The following is a 14,745-nucleotide window of genomic DNA, read 5'->3' as shown; positions in this document are numbered from 1 at the left end:
TTAGCAGAGATTCTCGTCCATCATGTCTTGGAAGGACAATTTCGGGTTCACAGAGCGACTGCGAGCCATACAGTCTCTGTAAGTGACTTTACCCTCTGTATTCACATGACCACTCGATTGATTCCCATGTAGAACAACGGCTTATCAGCAAGCTTCATCCTCGTCTGCCTCCGGATTCGCAGAAGCTATGGCCCAAGCGAAGCAGCTTGAAACCGAGGCGTATAACAAGGCGACCTCGAAAGTGAGTTGTGCGCCTTCAAAAATTTAACGTATATGTTTCATTACCACTGAGACTGTTCCGTGTAGGACGAGTATGATTCTATCTGCCAAAAGGCAATTGATGAGGCTGAATTGGCAGAGTCCGAGGAGCTGGTCACTAGCAGCCCACAGCATGTGGAAGATGACGATACCTCAACCGGGGAAGTGATCGGTCAATATCGGTATTGTTTTCACCACTTTGCTGGGATCCACTCCTCTATATACAGGTCAAAGTTGGAGGATGGGACTGTTCGGGCTGTGAAAGTCACTATTCCCCATCTGATGACAGCCCCCCATGATGCTCACCGTGAAGCCCGGTTGTTGCGCGAAGGTTCTCACCCGCATATAATTCCATTGATTGAAACGTTTAATCTTGATGGTGGCAGATTTGTCTTGGTCTTTCCTTTCTTGCGATATGACTTCGACCAGTTGTTGCGGCGAGACATGGTAACTGCTGCACAGACACGATCGATTCTGCGAGACCTGTTTTGTGGCCTTGCTCATCTCCACAGCATTGGTATAATTCACCGGGACATCAAGCCCTCCAATGTTCTATTGGACTCCCCCAATGGACCAGCTTACTTGGCAGACTTTGGCGTTTCGTGGAAAGAAGGCGACGCGGGATCTGAGCCACCCACGCAGAAAATCACGGATGTGGGCACAACCTGCTATCGACCCCCAGAAATTCTCTTTGGGTTCAAAGAATATGGAACATCCCTCGACATGTGGGCTGCTGGCTGTTTAGTAGCAGAAGCCATTGCCGTTGGTCACCGCCAGCTCTTTGATTCCGGGCCCGTGGGCAGCGATCTATCACTGATTTTCTCCATTTTCAAACTGCTGGGCACTCCGGATGAACAGCGCTGGCCTGTAAGCATCACACCGGTTGCAACTGGATACGTCATTAATCAACATTGAACAGGAAGTCCAAGTCTTGCCAGATTGGGGGAAGGTAGAATTCCACTCGTTCCCTTCGCAGAGCTGGGAGAATATCCTCCCGGGTGCATCCTCGAATGGTCGTGAATTAGTCAGCCGCCTATTGTGCTACGAGAGCAGCGAAAGACTCTCGGCGGCAGAGGTATGTGAACTGATCTGATGTCTCACAATAACCTCTGACGATAGGCTTAGGCCCTTGCCCATCCATATTTTGCTCGGACTTGAAGCGATAGTATGACATGTGTGCATGAATGGAGCTACGCCACACTTCCTTGCGCCTCGAGTTATACCGCACGAGTGGATCGGGGAATCACAAGCGTGGAGCCTGCGATTGAATTGCCCACATCAATGGGTACAGATGCATACTTGAGTAGTTTAAATTTCTGCTCCATGCGGAGTAACCAACACACATCGACATCAACTCCTCTATAACACTGTGATGTAGGTGGAAAAAAACCCCCAATTCGAATGTTTTTCCGAGGTGCAGCTTAGCCCCTGAGGGACCTGCATGAAAGGCACCACTCGCGTCCAAGGGTGCATTGTTTTCCATTAAACTGAATTCGATTTAAATAGAATTTTCGGCACGACCGGAAATTACGAGTTCCGTAGGCGATCAATTAAATGTGGCTGTTGTGCTAGGGTGAAACAACCATGGAGTAGTCTGTGCCCCTGGGGTCGTGGCTACACTTTAAGCGAATGTGCCGTTTGAGGGGCAAATGGAGCTAACAAGAGCCGGGTGATGAAAGTTGTTGACTTCCAGTGTAATTTTTGCCAAGAGTATATAAAGTAGAATGGTCTATGTGTATTTTTTGCTGGTCATAGATATACATACACACTAAATGTGGTCCTTCATACATACAGCACATACGTTGCAGATTACTTCCTTGGAAAAGTTCACGTGCAATTCACCAAAAATCCTTGGGACCAGGCCAAGTAAGGTGGGTCTGCAAGGGTTCCCAGCCGTGGGTCTGGTAACTACTTCGGGCTAGGGGATTGGGTGACAGCCAATCAAATCGGGGAAGCAGTGATCATCACTGCCTATTTGGGTTAGAATGTTGTTGTACGGAGTATACAGGGTCGATCTCATTTCGGCTCCCCGTGGTACTCCAGGGCACTCTCGAATTGGTGCTTTTCTCTTTCCCTGCCCTTTATCATTTCCCATCCTTTCTTTCATAACGGCCTGGAAGTCGACGTCCATTCTTTTAATCTCGACTTTACGATCGGCGGTGCTCGATCTCAGCCATTCATTCTTTCTATACACATTCCATACAGCTGGAATCGACCCAGAGACCCGGATTCTCGATCACTCGCTTCGGAATCTGGGCTTATCCCTCTCTTTAGGAATAACACCCGCTGTGCAGTTTCAACCCCAATCTTGAACAACACACGATATCCTAGGATACTGGAGTCAACAACATGCACGGGCATGCGCACCACAGCCATGCGCGCAAGGTGGAGGAACTAGAGGAGAGGGGAGAGGTCGTGATTGTTTACAAGACCATGGCTCCGGACTTTGAAGGAAAAGTGGGAGGCTATGTAACTGGCGTTCAACCCCTCGTTGCCACGGAAGTGCACGCTGGTGTTGGCGCTCCTGTCAGCGCACCTGCAAGGACTAAGGAACAAACAACCGAGACCCAAGCTATAGATGAGGCGACAACAACCAATGCGGCAGCAAACGAGGCGGTACCAACCGATGTGACAACAACCGAGGCGAAAGAGGAACCGACCACTATCAAAGAGACCGTGGCCCACACCACTCATGGAACTGAAGCGGAGACCACTGAGGTTACCAAGGCTGAAACAACCGACAAGAAAATCACCATTACAAGTGAGTCGGGGGCTCCTATCACAGCAACCTCCTTTGTGACTTCAGCATCGCCCACCTCGGACTCTTCCCAGAATGTCAACGATCTTTTCGCAGCAACCTCCACGGGATCGGCCAAAGACTCTGCTGTATCGGCCTCGTCAACTGCGCTCGGATTTACTACGTCTGAGGGTATGACTAGCGGTGCAAAGGCCGGTGTGGCTATCGGTGTTATTTTCGGCATTGGTGTGATTGCTGCCCTGATCTTCTTCTTTGTCTACAAGAAGAAGAGAAGACAGGAGGGATATCAGCCCGAGAATGAGAAGACCATCGGTAGCGAAGGCCTGCCAGATGGTATTGCTGCATCTTTCCCACCTCCACCTCCACCTCCTTCCAAGCCGCAGACTCCTTCGACTCCCCCGCAGCTTAATGTTCGTCCCGTGACTCAATTCGCGCCTGATCTGAGCGCCAGCGGCGGCTTGAATCCAGCCACCGATGGTGCTTCTAAGAGTTTGAGCCTAGCCACTGCTGCTGTTACAGGTGCTGCAGCTGGCTCGGCCGCTTGCGCTTCTCGTAGTCTCACTGATGATTTCCGACCTCCCACTCCGCCAAAGTCTGCTGGGAGTGACTCTAACCCGTTTAGTGACCCTGTCAATCCTTTCAATCCAGCTACCACCTCTGTTACCCAGACCGCGCATTCGGTAGTAGAACCAGCTACTGGACCATCTGCATCAACCTATGAGTCATCTGGATCGACCGTCACCGCTGCCGCGGTCGGTGTTACAGCCGAGGGTGTTGCAGCAGGTGTTGCTGCTCCTTCATCTCGATCGTCCAATGATTCTGAGCGGTACCATTCCGCCGAATCACGCAGCCATTCCCCAACTGGCTCGACCCAATCCGTCACAGCCCCTGCTGATGCTGCCGCTGTCACGGCTGTTGCTGCCGGCGCTGGTGCCGCAGGAGCTAGAGTCGCAGCAGGTGCCAAGGCTGCTGGCCCAGCACCCCCTAACAATGTTTACCGTGTGCAAATGGATTTCAACCCCTCAATGGACGATGAGCTTGAACTTCGCTCTGGAGCTCTTGTACGCATGGTTTACGAGTACGACGATGGATGGGCTCTCTGCATGCGCCTTAACAGCCCCCAGCAAGGAGTTGTCCCACGCTCTTGCCTGTCGGCTCGCCCTGTGATGCCTCGCGCTCGTCCACCCCCGGGCCCTCCTGGCTCTCGCGGTCCACCCATCATCGGCCCTGACGGTCGCCCAGTGATGCCTAGAGGTCCGCCCGGTCCAAGATTCTATCCTCAAGATACCCGGCCGAAACACCCAGGTGGTTCCGGCGTGTCTGGACCTCCGCCTTCTCGTCCTTACCCTGGCCCCGGGTCTGCTGTCCAGTTCCCGCCAGTTCCCCGCTCAATGTCTCCGAGATCGCGTGGAATGCCCAGCCTGCGCTCAATGTCTCCCGGACCTGGTGGCATACCTGGCCCTCGGCCCGGCCCGCGCTCGATGAGCCCTGGTCCGTACGCACCTCCTGGAATGCATCGGCCTGTGATGCCCGCCAACCAACGCCAGCGCAGCGATAGTGCCAGCAACGTCGCTCCGCTCATGGCAGCGCCCGCCACGCCTGCAGTGTCAAGTCCATTGACCGCTCTCGCTCCTGGTCCCACTGTGCCACAAGCTCCGAGTCCCCCAGCCGCTCCTGCGTCTGCTACTGCAGTGCTGCCGATGCCAAGTCCCTTGGCCGCTCCGACCCCTGCTCCCACCACCGAGCTTCCAGCCCTTCCAACCTCTCTGCCGACTTCTCCGTCCGGCTCGATTTTGCGAAAGCCTGTCCCCACCCAGAACGCTCAACCTGAATGATACTCGCCTCTACCCAGAGGCACCGTCTCTTGCAGAACCTCGACATTTCCACTGACGTGTCATTGCCCCCGCTGGACGGAAATGAGCTTGCCTTGAATGACCACCTTGTTTGCCTTGATCTTGATATCCCCCTACAGTCCACGCCCGTGACCAACGAATCCTCCTTGAATTTATTCTTTGTGTCGGATGCATATCTCCGCATCTGAATTATTGATCTGTCTTTTATTTCCACCTTTTAAATCTTCCGTCGATGTCTTAGATGTCATGCTGTCTTGTCTTTTTTATCCATTGTCATCATTGTAATGTTAACGAAAGGCCGGCCATCTTTTCACACCTAAATTTCTTCTTTTTGGCCTCATTTTCTTTTGGGATTTTTGCAACATATTTTCTTTTCTTTCTTTCCCCTTCATTTCAAAGTTGGAAGCATCTTCCTCGAGTTTTTGGTTCAACATCGATCTTGAACGATATGCCTGTCACACTGAGATGAGCAGGGACGGATTCTTCAACCTGTTCAAATACACAGTTTACTTTCGTGACTATGTAGAGTTTCCAATATACTCCCGAATTTTTTCATTTCATTCTCGAATATCCTTTTTCATTTCCTTGCTGGCGTGTATAATCACTTGAATAGGAGCGAGCACCGATGACAGATTAATTTGCTCCTTTAGAAGAGCACTGCTGCATTGCGATCATGAACGGGATTGTACGTACACATAAATCCGGAAATATCTATTCAAATATCCCCGCATACCCATTAAGTCAACAAGCGTCGCAGAAAGTATGTCCTAAACCTCCCTTGATCTCTCGAAGCTTGTAAAAACAGATTAGCATCAGTGAAAAGATTCTTGAATCTCATCACACTGGCACCACGGGTATAACCAAAATCCATCAACACACACAAACATATACAATCAACCCCATTTTCCAACCATTCAAGCCTTGACTTCATTACCACTCTTATCGCCCTCGAACTTCGCGCCGGCTATGTGCACATCAACGCTGGCATGGCGCATGGCCTCCTCAAGATATTCAGGTTTGAGCTCGCCATGCTTATCGTAGCGGTAAGGTTCCTTGACGGAGATGGTTACGGCGTTGAAAACGTTGGTCGATTTCTTGAAGATAGCGTCCAACTCTTCCAGCGAACGGTAACGAGTCTCCGGGAAGAAGAAGTATACACACGGGAACATGAATGTGTTTCTGTCGGTTGTCAGTCTGTCAGTTCAAGTTGTGGGTTAACGCGGGCCTATTGATCTTACATAACAGCAAAGATGACAGAGGTCTTGTATCCGATATTCTGGAATGCGACGGGTGTGCTCATGACAACCATGAAGTTGAAGATCCAGTTAGCGCTGGTAGATAGAGCATTGGTTGGAGCACGGATTCGTAGAGGCACGATTTCGGCCGGATACAGCCAGGTCATTCCGAGCCAGCCGATGGCGAAGAATGTGTTGAAGACGAAAAGGAACACGGCCTGCCCAATGCCGGCGCGGCTATCATTAAGAACGGTCAAACAGTAGTTGGTACCAGCTAGGACGGCCATTGAAATTGACATGCCGGCGGCCTTTGTACGACTTGGTTAGTTGTTGGGATCTTATTGCAGGATAGCAGGGAGTGACATACACCGAACAGCATCAGTGGGCGACGTCCAGCTTTCTCGATAATGAAATTGGGGATAAATGCAGCCATCAGATGCTCCGTTCCGTTGCAAGCAGCTAGTAACTATGGTAGATTGCCATCTCCAAGACCAATCTCGGCATACAGTGAAGGGGCCTGGTGGACTTGATTAGTATAGGTTTAGCACTCAGTGGGGAGATGGGACCTCACATAGTAGGTGATCAGATTGATTCCAGAAATCTGCTGGAACATCTGGTTGACGTAGGCAAGTGCCACACGATGGAATTCTCGATGCTCGTTCATCTTGAACAAACTTCTATAAGAGCCCTTGTTCATTTCCTTGACAGTTTTCTCGATGGAGAGGAGTTCATTCTTGATGTAGGGGTCATTTCGAGATTTCTCATTTAGATACTCCAGAATCTCCAAGGCCTCGTCGGTCCGACCTTTCATGACAAGCCATCTTGGTGACTCGGGCAAGTTGAACCGAGCAGAAAATAATGATAGCGAACATAATCTGGAAGGCGAGAGGAAACCGCCAGGCAACCCTCTTTTTCTCCGATGAATGACATGCCTAACTCATGATATCAGTATTTCCACCTTGAGTCTGTTAACCAAAAAATGTGCAGGTAAACTCACCGTAGTTAATCCAGTAGCTTAGAGTGATACCCTCCCGTGATGAGCATACCCTCGATCATAACCATCTTGCCGCGGTCGTGGGCCTTTGCTGATTCGGACTGCCATGTCGGTACGGTACTTGTATTCCTGCCATTACCAACACCTGTGATAATTCTGCCGACAATGAAATGGGGCAGAGAATACGCGGTAGACTGCAGTAGGGCGCCAGTAGCCATGATCGTACAGCCGCAGAAGATAGTTCTTCGACGCCCAAGCGGATTCCCGATGAAGATGGTGAGGACGGCGCCGAAGAAACATCCTAGATTATACGATGCGACCGCAATGCCTTGATTCAAACTGCGTTTCGATCGGGTAGATCTGAACTCGTCGCCGGCGATGGCTGGGTCTAAGGGGCTGATATCGGGGAAGTATTTGATGAAGGAGGGCAGGTCTAGCAGACCACCCGTGACACCTTGATCAAAACCAAAGAGCCTTCTTGCGATTAGTTGCACATCTCAACCCCCTTACAAAAAAAGGACAATCGTGAATTTTATCATACAAGAAATCAAGACTTCCAAGGGAACTGATAGCCAGGTTGAGAGAACGGCCTTTCCAGCCAAAGAACTTTGGAATGCCGAACACGTTGTTCAAACATGCAAAAACGATCGAAACCAAACACGGGGCATCATAGGAAGATCCCTATCAGCGGATTATATAGCCACTGTGAATTTCCCCGGAGTGACAAAAGCGGTAATCCGAGGTAACCGGGGTCTTCGCCAGTATCTGGGGTCAAGATATGGGGAAGGCCTCGGGCAACGCGGGGAAATGGGAAGTTCCCTGGGGGGTTAAATTTTGGGGGGCGGTTTTTGATCGAATGAGACTGGTCAACGGAGTTGAACGCTTACTTCAATCCCTGTAGTTTGATGTAATGAACCGCTTTGTTCGATCAATTCATGCATCATGGCTTTGATATGGCGCAAGCCTCGAACGGAACGTGCTGATATCTACCATATCTGGCAAATTAGCCTAGGTCCTTTTTCATTCCGTTTTATATCGACCATCTACTAAAATACTCGGCACTGCCATTGCCGACATATTCCGGGGTGTAGAAGACGCATTTGGTAGCGAAACGACATGACCAAGCCAGCCAAGACTGATGCAACCATCCGTCCGCACATAGGACGGGATATCCTCAAAGAGCATGTTCTGGGCCAATGAGAAGGGAGCACCCCGGTCTTGGTTATAACACGCACCATATACTCCAAAGTCCGGCAAATACGCCGCATGGACCCGAATGACTGGAAAATGGTACCCTGAAAATAGGATGGGGTGTAACGGAAATCTTCGTTTGTTGAGGCTCATCAGATGGGCAATAAATGTTCTGGTATACAAGACCCTCTTTATACCCCCGGACTGGTCTGAAAAAAAACCCCCCAAGGGAAAAAAACTAGGATGTATGTGCTCCGTAATGCTCCAGGGGAGTTTCGCTCTCAGATTCCGGTTAGGGCCATTTATATATCGAAAGACGTCAGCGATGCCCAGCATAGCACATGCAGCTAGCCTAGATAGATCAGGTCCCGGGATAGTTAGATCACCGTTCAAATTTGCCTTCTCTGACTATTTACCCTAGCTAACCTTGTGGTCTGAACTGACTCTTGTAGATTTTGAATCGTGTCTCTGAGAACTCCACTTGGATTGCTTCGGGTCCCCGAACACTATAGCGCTTCTCCATTCGCCATGTTGAACATACCTCTATCATGTGATACTAGACAGCGCTGGATCTGAATTTCGAACCTCTTTCCACAGATCTGAAGAAGTGATCATCATGATTTCAAGGACATGGTCACACAAAATTAGCTATGGAGATCTTTGGTTCATCGCCTAGGTGTTTGAGTAATAGCAGACTACATCATTTCGCGGCCATAGAGGACCGTAAACTTGGTGGGCGTTCTAGTCCTTTCTTTGACGAAGCTATTATCTCATTCGGTTTCGCAGGTGTCGAAGGATAAACGTTGTTAGACTTCGCTTTATTCGTTCCTTGTGCTATTCTTGGATTTTCCAAATTAGTTCACACCCTCATTGTTGATCCAAGTTCGAGTCTCTTTGTCTTCCATTTGACACTCACTATGCACTTGTCTTCGTTGTTCGCATCCTCACTTCTTTTGTTCTATTTCGTTTCTTTCTGGATGAGTCTGTTTTCATGCAGGATTTTTGTTTTTACTTTTCAAGAACTAGGGGTTGGAATCATGGTGAGCAGAGACAAAGGCTTTGGTCAAAGGTATATAGCTTCGCCTGCATCTGCCTGTTGGTCTCTATCTCAATAATATCATAGAACAACCACAATACAAAAGACCCTATCGGCCTTGTATCTTATCCTGACCACTCTACAATTCCAATCGTTCGACATATACCTAACTTCAACCTTAAAAATGAAGGATTTTTGTCGCAGTCTCAAGCAATGCTTGGGGCCCTGCCATAGCAACGATGAACAGGATTCCGACGACCCAGGACTTCCCCTATCTCAACCTGCACCTCAATCTGCGTCGGGGTCTGGAGTTTTACCTCAAATGGTTTATCTTACGCATCTGGTACCCAAAGCCTCAGCACCGCCTAAAGCCACAGCAAAGCCAAGTCCAGCCGCAAAGCCAGGTCAAGCACAGAAACCAGCTCATGGCCTAAAGCCAGCTTTATCCAAGAAAGAGACTAAGCCTCAGAAGAAGGCTGCCACTGACAGGAGAGGTAACATCAGCGATGAGGAATACCCCCCACTCCCACCTTCAAGAGAAAGCTCTCGCACAGGTGTCACACCTGAAATGAGTGATATCGATATTAACGATTACGATGCTAGTGATGTTGAAATACCAGATGCCGATCCTGGCAATGAATTTCTCTCCTACCCTCGATGCCCGAGCCAGATTCTACGAGATGATCCGGCTATCGAGCTCTTCTCCAATGCAGTTGAAAGTGAGTCCTCATCCGATAATCACTTATACTTCGGTTCTGCACGACCCAATGCTCCCCAGCCCGCGCTCCAGCCTCAGCATCAAAGCGGACCAAGAAGCCAGCCATTCGCTGAAAGCAGAAAGCGGGCCCACGTCGAAGATGTTGAGAACTCAGGTCAGGAATGGAGCCCAGATTCTACATCTATAGTGAGCTCCCCTTCTAAGCGTCTGCGTACCAGTGTGGCGAGCTTACAGACTGAAGCTCAAATGACTACTGAACCAAACTTGTCTTTTCCGAGACGCGAACTTTCTCCTTGGAGAGGCGCCAGTTCCACTAGTTCCAATATCAACACGGATGGTGACTTATGCCTCCAGCCTTCGGATAGCACAATCAACTCATATCGAGAGAAAGGAGCTCAACTAGTCGCTTGGTTAGAAAACCCAAACGAACCACACTGCAATATTGCCCCGGCGACCATAACTCTACAGAATATGTTGACCGCCCCGCCAGCAGATCGTTTCGAAGTCGGCAACAGTTATCACAAAGATCTCGGCGATACTTTGAACGGAGGTGACCTCGAATCTACGGGGCTTACTACCGAGGATAACAGGTACCGCTATACATCACTCACGAATATCGTCACAAATCCAGAGATCCTCGAGATACATGAATGTTCAAGATTATCTAACAGCTACGCACATCTAATCGGACCGGGCCTTATTGTTGGTCATTCCATTTTTAGGTACGATAACCTTCAGTGGAATGAAATCGCCAGGGCTTTATATGTCAATGACCATGACATTTCCACTTTGAGGCACGTTCTGTTTACCTGCGTCATCAATGAGGAGACTGCACCTTATGTCAGGCAGATCCTGTATCCCAGATTTGGACGCAGTTTCCACGCTGCAACATACGAGCCGTGCCTCAAGATCGAACGTGGCACTCCTGAGTATGAGGAACTCCTAGGTACAAAGTTGGGAAAAGCAACTGCCATTCTTCTCATATCATCTCTCCCCCGAGGTACAAGACGTATCGCTCGAGCAGTCGTTTGGAATACTTATTCGACACTTCAGCTAAGATTTGAGATTGAACCTATCCCTGCTAACCCAGATGATGAACCAGAAATTGTACAGAGCTGATTGAGTTACTCTGAGGAGTGTTTAGGCATTGGTCTCATTTCGAGGATTTTTCGGTCATCTTTTAAATTTTTGGAAACAGCTACTTGTTTAATCAGAGTCTAACATTGCTAATTTTAGGAAACGGGTTTCAAGATACTTGACAGGAAGAGAAGTAAATTCGCAGAGTTGAACTGCTAGACAGTCGATGACTGGATGTGTGACTGGCTCTAAGGATTAGGATAATACCATCCATTCTCCGTTATTCTCACAAGAGCATATGGAAATTCTTTTAAGATAAAAATGGAAATAAGCGGGAGGGAGCTGTGTTCTTCATGGGGTATAAGTTCTTGAACAAAACAATAAGCCGCAGTTCTATGAGTCGACAGGCGCAACAACAGGACCGTAGCTACAGCTCCAACACTAGAAGGCAGAGCCAATCCCCAAAGCCCTGATCGTCCTAGCAGCATAGATAATATACACGTTACTCAAAAATTTTAAACACTTCTGGAAAACACAGGTGAATCCAATGCCTATAAAGACAGCTGCCGGACATTGCAGGATCCAGTTATTCAGCGGTTCACGCAAATTAGAATAGTGATACTTGTTCCTGATATTGAGACACACGGAAGATATCACATCTTTCGACAGTCCAAAGAACCAACTAGGGAGTTTCAATCTTACGATAAGTTGAATACAAGTGGGATACCTCAAGAGTTGAACACATGACGCCGTAGATGAGGGAAGCGTCAAAAGCAACACAAGTGAACGTCGACTCAGTGAACAACACTCTCAATGGGCGGGCGAGGCTTCGTAGGAATGTATTTGACATCGAGTTTCAAACTTTCATGCGGTCGATAAATCCTTCAGTCATTAGTATCTTTCCGAGGTAGCAATGCCTTGTGCGAGCATGCACCTTTTCTAGATAAACTACACCTCTGGAGTACTATTCTGAGGAAGTCCTGGACATGTGGAATGAATAGGACCGATTCTAGCCCAGCTAAGATATGACATAACACAGCCTTGCCGAGGAAGTGATTTAGATTGAAAATAACAAACAGCCCCGAAGACACAACCTGAAATCTAATAAACGTTGTCTGAAAACACCATGTCTAATCCAAGATTCTCTTTCAGTCATAATAAATGCAGAATTTACACCTGCAATCAAACAGTTTCACATGCCCCTCATTATCAGAGATGTTGAACGTGTCCACTTGCAAGAAGAAGGTTCACGATGCTCATGATACCTTCACCCAAAATGAGACCAGAGGCAAGGACGACGACAGTCGAGGAGGCGGCATCTGTTTTTTCAAATGCCTGCTCAGCTGTTTCGGATGACCTTTGCCCATCCTGCAGCTCAGTCTCGATAGAGGATCCCATGCTGGAAGCGTTTCCATTGGCAACAAGTTGGTCCATCTTCGATTCGGAATTCTTGCGCGCCCACCACCATGCAATGATACCACCGATAGCTCTCGCCAGGGTAAATGAAGGCTCATTAAAGATACCAACGGCAACGGCAATACCGCCGGGAATCCAAGCTCTCCAAGCAGGGGGGTTCCCATCGCGTGCATAGGCAGGGGACGCAGCTGCGATCCTCAGTGCAGTAAGGAACACCCACACGATACCAGCAATGAGAGATACTTGTCCAGCCATGCTGGGCAGCCCTTGGCCAGTCACAAGGCGGGCAGTGAAAATCCAGACATACGCAGTAGGTGTCTGGAACATTTCACCCGGGATCTCATAGACGTTAACGTATAATTTATATACGGCAGTTGAGAGAACTGCACCGACAAGACTGCCGATTATCTGGCCATAGAACTGAGCCTTGGGACTTGCGCCAAGAAGATGACCGGTCTTCAAATCTTGCATCATATCACCGGCTTGCAGAGCTCCTGACTCGGAGACCGCACCCGCAAGCAGGTTAGTCACTAGTGCAGTGCGTCTGGAAAATTGAGATGCCGGTGTAGCGAGTGAAAAGAGAAGTTGTGTCAGCTTGCTGATACCCGAGACTGGGTTGAGATCGGTTTCGCCAAGAGCCCGGACACCCATTATGGATAGGAGAACGGCGAGCAGAGTCGCCAACGTCGATAGAAAGGGGGAAATAATTTCACCGAAGACAAAGTGCATGCATATAACATTCAGGAGGAGGGTAAGGGGAAGCAGAATCACTACTGTACGTGTTGAGATGAGTTGAGATCGCGGTGCATCGTCCTCCTCGCTGGTAGATACTAGTGTCTGGTGGGCATCATCGTTGTCATTAGACAAACCATGAGACTCCGACTCCAAAGTGGAGTAGTTGACGTATGAGTGCTGAGAAGATTGCAGTCGAATTGCAATCCATTGACCGGCACGAGTGGATCGCAACCAGGCTATCAACCTTGGAAAGTGATTCACGATGGGCTTAAGCAGCAACCACCCAAGGCTAACAAGTGAGTCAGCAAGCATGATAGCCAGCGATATCCAGACAATCCATGCTTTGCTACCAGTGTCCCAGTCATTAACCGGACCGGGGGCCCAGCCGCGAGTCTTAGCCAGCGGTGATAGGACGCCCCATCCCAAGACTGCCCCGAAAAGCATATGCATGCAAGTTGATGGGCCCATGATTATGCCTTGACCGATATATGCGGGTGACGGGTTAAGAGTCCACAGCCAGTTCTTTGCCATGCCCACGCCAAACAGAGGGATGGCATGGACTAGAGGGACAAAGTAGGAGAAAAGGGTCTAATTCTGTTAGCACATTTTTTTCGCAAGATCTATTTCGGGGCCATTCACATATACACCCGACAATGCAAACGATCCAACTAGGATGCGCATCTTTGAGCGCCAATCTTGCTCCTTGGAAGCTTGATCTTCAGCATCGCCATCCTTCAAGAGGTCTGTGTCTTCTCGCAATTGAACGGCTGCTCCGGGCTCGGTGCTCAGAGTCCCCTCACAAAAACTCTCCGGTGCTATGACCTTTTCGTTGCCTCCAGAGCTATGCAAGACCTTGAGCATCAACGCAGAGGCGGTACCGCTTGGAAAACGTAGTTTCTCTCGAATGATGACCTCTTTTCGTAATGGGACCGCAAATACCACGCCAAAAAGACATACCCCCAGACTCCAGATAACTAGCTTCCAGAAGCCGAGTTTTAAAGGACCTCCTTCGCCCTCTCCACCATCGCCTTCAGGTCCATCTTCGCCAGGCTTCAGCAGGAACTCCAGAGCAGGGATGACGCCAACAAATCCACATCCAAGTGGCATGGTTCCAACTGCACCGGCAACGGTTTGTATCAAGACATTTTCAACTGGCGTAAAGGGAAAAGACAGGTGTTTAGATAGGACCTTGAAGACCGAAAAGCCAATCAAGGCCGACGGCATAGCCATTGTGCTGATCCATCCTGTTTGCAACCCGAAGTAGGTATTTGAAAATGTAATGAGGGCACCGATAATAAGACCAACGAGAAGTGAGCGCGGAGTGAAGCTCTGAGGGGACGTGGCGGAGACTTGATAGTTTAGTGCCGGGTCATCGATGCGATCTATACGCGGCTGATGCACAGACGGCCTTCCCTCAGTTCTGCGGCACTGTTCGGAGGCACTGCCTTCCATACTGATGGTCTGATAGTTCATG

General features: G+C 49.3%; 5 protein-coding genes across 5 annotated transcripts; 3 read left to right on the top strand and 2 right to left on the bottom strand.

The window, feature by feature from the left end:
* Positions 1-22: 22 nt before the first annotated feature.
* On the top strand, positions 23-1,416 carry Pdw03_2122 (Cell division protein kinase, putative; the record flags this gene model as incomplete). The annotated part of the gene is made up of 5 exons (XM_014680651.1): positions 23-78; positions 133-241; positions 307-1,125; positions 1,178-1,333; positions 1,384-1,416. 5 exons carry the CDS (start codon positions 23-25, stop codon positions 1,414-1,416), a joined length of 1,173 nt encoding a protein of 390 aa, XP_014536137.1.
* A 1,191-nt stretch (positions 1,417-2,607) lies between these two features.
* On the top strand, positions 2,608-4,851 carry Pdw03_2121 (Src homology-3 domain; the record flags this gene model as incomplete). Its single annotated transcript, XM_014680652.1, has 1 exon — positions 2,608-4,851. One exon carries the CDS (start codon positions 2,608-2,610, stop codon positions 4,849-4,851), a length of 2,244 nt encoding a protein of 747 aa, XP_014536138.1.
* Positions 4,852-5,783: 932 nt separating this feature from the next.
* Pdw03_2120 (Major facilitator superfamily domain, general substrate transporter) lies at positions 5,784-7,316 on the bottom strand (the record flags this gene model as incomplete). The annotated part of the gene is made up of 5 exons (XM_066100086.1): positions 5,784-6,048; positions 6,108-6,412; positions 6,472-6,570; positions 6,676-7,036; positions 7,132-7,316. The coding sequence occupies 5 exons, from the start codon at positions 7,314-7,316 to the stop codon at positions 5,784-5,786; spliced, it is 1,215 nt and encodes a 404-aa protein (XP_065957813.1).
* A 2,193-nt stretch (positions 7,317-9,509) lies between these two features.
* On the top strand, positions 9,510-11,162 carry Pdw03_2119 (uncharacterized protein; the record flags this gene model as incomplete). The annotated part of the gene is made up of 1 exon (XM_014680654.2): positions 9,510-11,162. The coding sequence occupies one exon, from the start codon at positions 9,510-9,512 to the stop codon at positions 11,160-11,162; it is 1,653 nt and encodes a 550-aa protein (XP_014536140.2).
* Positions 11,163-12,329: 1,167 nt separating this feature from the next.
* Positions 12,330-14,723, bottom strand: Pdw03_2118 (Oligonucleotide transporter; the record flags this gene model as incomplete). The annotated part of the gene is made up of 2 exons (XM_066100085.1): positions 12,330-13,859; positions 13,911-14,723. 2 exons carry the CDS (start codon positions 14,721-14,723, stop codon positions 12,330-12,332), a joined length of 2,343 nt encoding a protein of 780 aa, XP_065957812.1.
* Between the last annotated feature and the right edge of the window lie 22 nt (positions 14,724-14,745).

The sequence above is a fragment of the Penicillium digitatum genome, chromosome 5, assembly GCF_016767815.1.
Source record: "Penicillium digitatum chromosome 5, complete sequence".
Classification (NCBI taxonomy): domain Eukaryota; kingdom Fungi; phylum Ascomycota; class Eurotiomycetes; order Eurotiales; family Aspergillaceae; genus Penicillium; species Penicillium digitatum.
The sequence above is the reverse complement of the archived record's forward strand: the minus strand, read 5'-3'. Positions and strand labels throughout refer to the sequence as shown.